The 7013-nt window shown below is 41.6% G+C and overlaps 1 protein-coding gene across 1 annotated transcript in view; it reads right to left on the reverse strand.

Annotated features, from left to right (window-relative positions):
• Window positions 1–534: 534 nt before the first annotated feature.
• kptn (kaptin (actin binding protein)) overlaps window positions 535–7013 on the reverse strand; it is a 13488-nt gene continuing 7009 nt past the window's right edge. Inside the window, exons 7-12 of the mRNA XM_034889659.1 lie at window positions 6351–6457; window positions 3657–3761; window positions 3431–3494; window positions 3195–3330; window positions 1692–1865; window positions 535–1086 (exon numbers count right to left, since the gene is read on the reverse strand). Of these exons, the coding sequence (XP_034745550.1) occupies window positions 922–1086; window positions 1692–1865; window positions 3195–3330; window positions 3431–3494; window positions 3657–3761; window positions 6351–6457 (751 nt within the window). The 3' untranslated portion in view covers window positions 535–921. The remainder of the gene's footprint in view (window positions 1087–1691; window positions 1866–3194; window positions 3331–3430; window positions 3495–3656; window positions 3762–6350; window positions 6458–7013) is intronic.

Consider the following 7013-nt stretch of genomic DNA (forward strand, 5'->3'; position numbering starts at 1 on the left):
ATGCTGTACATTACAACCTTGTCGACATGAAAATCCCAGTAGTCTAAATATTACAGTTTAAATCACAGTAGTCAAAGCATTATTGTAAAACAAATCCCAATAAAGCCACTTTAGCACTGTAAATAGTAAACTACTGTCTTTTTACTTTTGTATCTTATGTTGTGTTAAGTACAGTATCTTAACTGTAAAAAGAATTCACAGTAACTTGCTGGACAATTGTTGCTAGTAAGTTACTGTAAATTTTCCATAAAATTTGTTTAAGTACACTTGGAAAAATGTCCTCTGATCCCATGTTCAGAATTAAAATGTGCTTTTTTCTATACATTGATTTGTATTAGAACAGAAAAAAATAAAACAAAAGTGGAGCAGGTTTGTCTGGAATTCTCCGGTGTCGCTATCCTAATACTCAGGCTGATGAACTGGATAGGAGGAAATTATCCCACTCCACTGGCATCAGTGTTTAAAGTAACATTCTGAAATTCAACATTCACTTGAATTAAAGGAAGAACACCCAACAGACAACCAAAACAGTGAGTGTATAGACCCAGATGGGATTTATTATCAAATCTACATTACATCTTCTCCTTAATGTCAGCTCTTCACACACTTCCTTTCACTGACACCTACATTCAGAATCCCACCACAACGCAGGGTGTTTCTGTTTTTAGTGGTTACTGTGATGTTGCATTTTGTAACTATCATCACAACTAAATGTTCAGTTATATGCACCTCTGAGAAAATCCTTCACTTCCCACTTGTAAATAAGGCAAACACTTCAATCTCAGGGTTTCCCCCAGTGTATTGTAAGCCTGGTGCACCAGACCTAGTGCCAAAAAAAGTTTGACTCAGGTACCATCACAAAAAGACCCTAGGTTGTATTTGGGCAAGAGTTACGCTTTAACAACTTTTGCATTGTTTCTCTTATGTCGGGGGTGTCTGAGCTGCACTCTCCTCTGACTTAGCTGGGGCATCCTTCTCCTCAATGTCTTGTGCTTTGGCTAACTCCAGCTCGGAGCCCGCTGAGAGGGCTGACACCCTGAGGGCGAGCCGCTCCAGGACCAAATCTGCAGTGCTGCTGAGAGAATGCTGAAAAGACACGGAGCAAAACAACACAACATCAAATCAGATATATAGTTTGTAAGACAGATTCGAGGAGGTCTGTTGAATTCACTTGCACAAGAGAAATGTCAGCACTGAGCTGTGCTCTAGATATAACACAGCAGCTGTCTGGTTGGGTCTGTGTTGAGCTGGTGTTGGACGTGGGAGGGCGACAAAGCTGAAAAGGAACATGAAGTGAGATATTTTTGTTTAATAGCAGTTAATGGGAATTATTTTGTGGGGGGGGTTGTTGAAGGGGCGATGGAGAATGATGCTATAAGAGGCACAACATAATCACTGACAAAACATCATTTCAATGTAGAAAAGCAAATAATAAAAGTGTTGTTTTAATTGTCTGTGTAGATCCTTGTTAAATAACTTCAGCAGCAATTTCTTCTGGTGGCCAGTGGAGGTCAGCAACTAATTGATGCTAAATTGAGACATTAATCATGTCTTTTCTTAGTGCGCACATCATGTAGCTATGGCAATATTCAGTAGGATCAACAGCAGAGAGGAACTGGCCCTGACAGGAAGCTACCATGTTATCTGTTATTAGTATCTTGGATCGCTGTGAGGCAGTTTCTGCTACATACCTGTAAGATATGCAGTCCCTTCAGTGTGAGGACAGCCAGCTCTCTCAAACCGTCCCCAGTCAAGTCTAAGTAGATGATGGACAGCAAAGGACTCTTAAAGCTCCGCCTCCACTGCAGCTGAAACTCTCCATCTCTTCCTCTCTCTGCTGGCTGGAATTTGTAACAAAGAAGTTCCTGCATGGCACACAGGCAGATAACACAGTCATCATCAAGATCGCGCCACGATCTTTCCATACTAATTATCAACGTGGCATATTGTGTCATGTTCCACTATATTCCATTGCTCTGGACCTACTGCACGTCATTTTTTAAGGCTCTACCTGGTTTGGCACCTCCTTATATCTCCGAGCTGCTCTCCCCTTGTGACCAAACACGCTGCCTGAGATCCTCAGGCAAAACTCTGTTATCTCCGCTGTCACAGGTAAAAACCAATAGGGACTGAGAATTGGCTGTTATAGCCCCCTAGGCTTTGCTATTATCAATGTAATGTTGTTGTAGTGCAGAAGGGTAAAGGGTTTTCATGTTGTGTCTACAATATTGGTAAAATAAGTCCGTTATGGATGGAAAATCAATAAATATGTACAGTATGTACATATTTATTGATGTACATAGTAACAAAGCCTCTCTGTACTATAGAGCTCTGTTGTTGTCCAAAAGCTATTAAAAACACATCAGTGAACCACACTGTTGCACTGGTGACATGTTCTCTTATCACCATGAACACACACACACACACACACTGTAGTTTATTTTGACTTAATTCCACACACACCATCCTACAAATACTAGAGCACCAAATATGTAGTAATCTTGGCTGGGAATAGTACCCAACAAATGCCCTATTTCCTCCTGTTTTAGTCATGTTTGATGAAAATTACCCGCTGTTTAAGCCTTGTAGGGTGTATTTTATTTTATCAAAAAGATTGATGTCCTCAGTGGGACTCACTGAGGATAGAGCAAAGGACACCAACAGGTTTTGAGAGAAGTTTTGATCTTTTCATGGAATTTATTAACAGCAAAAAAAAAATCTAGAATATGACCATATCCTATTATGAGTCTCGCATTGCTAGACCTTCCTCCACAGCGCTGCCAAGGAGGGTCTGGCTAGACCACACAGCATACTGGGATGTTAGAAGAACGTGCTTTAAACCATTCACAATCCTCTTGGGTGGTGCTAAGTTCCGGATGGAGTCACGGTGCCGCTGCAAAATAGCCTCGGGGAAGGAACTTGTTTTGGTGTAACGAATATGTTTAAAGTTGTTCAACAGAAAACTCAGATTGGATAGGTAGTCTAGCTAGCTGACTGGATTAACCCTGCAAAGATCTGAGGAGCAGTTAACCATAGTCCTCACAAATCCAACAGAGTTTAGAACGCCAACACAAAGAAAGCGGAAGGTAACGGATATCCGGCCTAAATGAGTGAAATCTTGTGGAATTTCCATCAGCAACGGAGCAATCCCAGAAGTGGAATGTCATGGACTATTAGTAAAGAGGAGCCCTGACCTGCCCGTATGTTCCCAACAGCACCTCCTTCTGCCCGTCAAAGTCCAGGTCAATGACCAGAGCACAAAGCACAGCGTCCCACTGGTCACTCTCTGAGAGGCACACCGAGCGAGACAAGCCTTGCTCCTGGACATCTCTGAGGAAACGCAGACACACAAATAACACACTGTTAGAGAAAATGCACAAAACCAAGTGATTACTCCACTGATATCTTCATAAAGTTATCTGATTCTAACCTGTAGACAACTGCCATCTCTATACTACTCGTTACTAGGAGGTTGTAGCTTTCCATTTCCACACCTGAGAAAGGAAAGACACAGACAATCAAAATGCTTGATTTTTTAATCACAGTAACAACCTGTCAGAAATTACACTGCTCATCCAAAAAGAGCAAACTGAAGAAAAAGGACAGACACGGCTACAAATCGGAGGATGGGAAACTAGAACAAAGCAGGAACATACTTTGCTCTCCGGTGGGCTGGCTGGGCTCGGTCTGGCAGCACAGAGGGAACAGCAGCACTGAAGAGATCGGACTGTCAAACTGGAAGCGCCAGCTCTGCATAACCTCTGATAAAAAAAGATATATTACATATCCTTAAAACAGCAGCATGTTGTAGTCATTCAATATAGAACCAAGATCCCCTGAAAATCCCATCAGAGAGGAATATAGGACCAGTGTTTACACTCAAATTGACAAACTAAGATCTTTGCTTCCAACACTGTATCTTAAATCACTCCCTATTTACTATGCACTATTCTTACTGTCCACCAGTGCCTGGATGAGTGTGAAAGGCATTCACTACTTAGGACCCTCAACAGTTTCCACAATGGAATGAAACCAGTAGCATCCATAGAATGTAACTTTGTCAATGCTAGAATTCCAAAATGCATAGCATCTGACCTGTCCGTATTGCATTCCACAATGCATGCAGAATGTAAAAAGTGTAATAATAACTTTAATAGTGACAAAATGAATGATGGCACAATTCAATGTAGCTGGCTCCAATCAAATAAAAGGGCTGCATTTTTTCCCACAGGGCTCAAGTCGGTCGGAATGCAGCCTTACTGGAACACTTGCATTAAATAGAGACACATTAACAGGTACTTTTCCTAATATGACATGTCAAAATGTCTGCTGTGAAAAAGTCCTACAGTGAATGAGTTCTGCACTCACATAATGTCAGCAGAAAGCTAAGAGCAGGAAAACCACTAGTTACTGGAATCAATTATTGGTTATCCCAATCGAGGCTCCGCCTTGGCACCCAAACAGGAGGTAGCAATCACACAGTATAAAACACCAGTGCACCTGCTGCTCATCTGCCTTTTTAACTCAGCAACAAGAATAGAGGAAAGGCCTGCTAAGTCTGTAGTTAGGGCTATGCACATACTCACAGAACTGGAGGTACATGGAGTAACTACTAATAATATTTCGTACGTGCTACGCCTTCAAACGGGCTTCACTGTTGGTAACCACTAGGGACAATGTAATCGCAGCTGGGCCCAGAATCATTTTGGACTCTGTGGCTGTAGCACCAAGTACCAAGCAAGACGCAGAGTCAGATGTTATATCGCTGAGATGTGACTGCACGAAAGGTAATGTGTAAGACCAAAAGGCAACCGGGCAGATGTCCTCTACTGACACACGCTGGTCTATGGCAGAAAAAACATAAAGATGGGACTCCAAAGAAAAACATGCATCAGACATCTGCTTAAAATCGTCTCGCTTGAGTTGGGGAGACAGAAACAACCCCGATCCAGAGACGGGTGGCTCTAATTAACTATGATATGCATTTGAATGTGTATCAGTGCAGCAATGCAAAGTGCTTAGGTTGCTCTTTACTGGTGAAATGAGGCATGTGGGAGGGAATAGCAAATTCCAGAGGTCGTTTGGGAATTGCAAACATCCGGCAGTCTCCCCCTCATTCACCACACCTCAGTAAGGGAGAGAAGAAGCAACTCCAACCCAGCTGGGGTGCCTTGAATAAACATATATATATTACCATTGAAAGAAAGGCTGTGTTTCAGTGCTTCAGTAAACCGTGCATTTTTAAGTTGTCTCTGAACATAGATTACCTTGACGACCATCAAGTGAGACAGGGAGGGATCAGTGTAGCAAGCTAGTGCTAAACTAGATCGCAAGTTCTAAATTTCTTCACATATTCTAGACATGCAGAGGAAATGAAAGTTTGTTTCTCACCATCTCCATGGTGAGGAAGACAAAAAAATGCACAACAGTTACGACAGACAGCTTCTGGCAAAGCGAGACTAGGGTGTGAGGGACATGAAGTGTATGTGGGAGCAGCCCTCCAATCAGGACCGTGGGAGTGTGTATAAGCAGTGCTTCAATGACATCACTCTCACATCACTCCTCACCATTGCACATTATATGTATATTGTGTAATTTCCTGAACATTTTTCAAACCTTGCACATATCATAGAGCCTTCTGATCCTTTCTTAAACAGTTATATAGCACATATTAGTTATACTGTCTCCTTACATCCTTTTTTTCAAAATATATCTATTCTATATTTATCTTGACTGTGGAAGCACTTTGCTTTTTTATGTTTATTGTTTACTGTATGAACCTAATACACCAAGGCAAATTCCTTCAAAGTGCAGCTTGCTTTGCAATAAATCTAATTCTGTAAGGGTGGGACAAATACCTTCATCACATCGGTATAGGAGTCTAGTGACCCCATATAATTCCCAACATAGCTCCACAGAGGTCTAATCAGTCACAAAAAGTATGTGTGTGGGTGTGCAGTGCCTTTAAGGTATATGCATGCTTGCCACATAAATATTGCAACATAGGAGTCCAGCCAGGGGTGCAGATGTGTTCAGCACCCCTGGAGGAAGGAAGCGGAAGGGGGTTTGACGTTTTCCTCAATCACACTTTGGAGGAAAACATTTGGAAAAGTTGTCAAGATAAGAAAAGGCAAGATTTATTTTCTTTGCATTTAAATACAATGAGATTCCAAGACAGAGTTAAAAAAATATCCTTTTAACAAATATAAAAATATATTAAACATACCTCTTCAGAACATCTCGCAGACACACACATGCAACTCACATACACTAGTGTCAACATATGTATGTGTATTGTACAGAGATGAACCTCTCTGAGTCTCAGAGAAGCATTGTTTGGTGTGCCTCACCTGGGCCCGTCTGGTTGACCAGAGCCAGTCCAACGCAGCCATTCTGACAGCCAAACGCTGAGAGCCGCCGGCCACCAGCTATACTCAACATATCCAGCCAAAGCACACTGCATGGAGGGAGGGGAACAAAACCAATACACACACAGGGTTATGGATCATAACATTCATATAGCTCAACAATTGTGTTGACATGTGGTTTTTGCTTTTTGCTTGGAAATTGAAAGTGAAAAGTGGAACCCCACAAAACCTTCAGATTACAGCAAATGTAACATTGATGGTGGTGATTTCCGACTCACGCGGTCTTTACTCTCTATATATCTCCTTGCGTTGTTGTAAAAATTGTTGACTCAGTTCTCTTTTCTCTGTCTGGAGCACTTTCTATTGGTCCTCTTTTGTTACTTTTATTTCCATTTTAGTTATGACATTGTTTTTGATGTCAAATATTCCCTCAGTGGTTTTCCTCCGTTACAGTAAGCTTTTGTAAATTAGATCTAGGGGGGTTTAACTTTGACATTCTCTTACATATCAAACCCAACGGCTGAGCATGAACAGATTAGTATTTTATGTCGAGATTTAAGGATGTCGTGACTTTTATGCAGGAAATCAGGAGGCTGATGAACACACAGAAACGTACAATGACTAAGATGTTGCTAATGGTAAATG

The sequence above is a fragment of the Etheostoma cragini genome, chromosome 13 (genome assembly GCF_013103735.1).
Source record: "Etheostoma cragini isolate CJK2018 chromosome 13, CSU_Ecrag_1.0, whole genome shotgun sequence".
Taxonomy (NCBI): Eukaryota; Metazoa; Chordata; class Actinopteri; order Perciformes; family Percidae; genus Etheostoma; species Etheostoma cragini.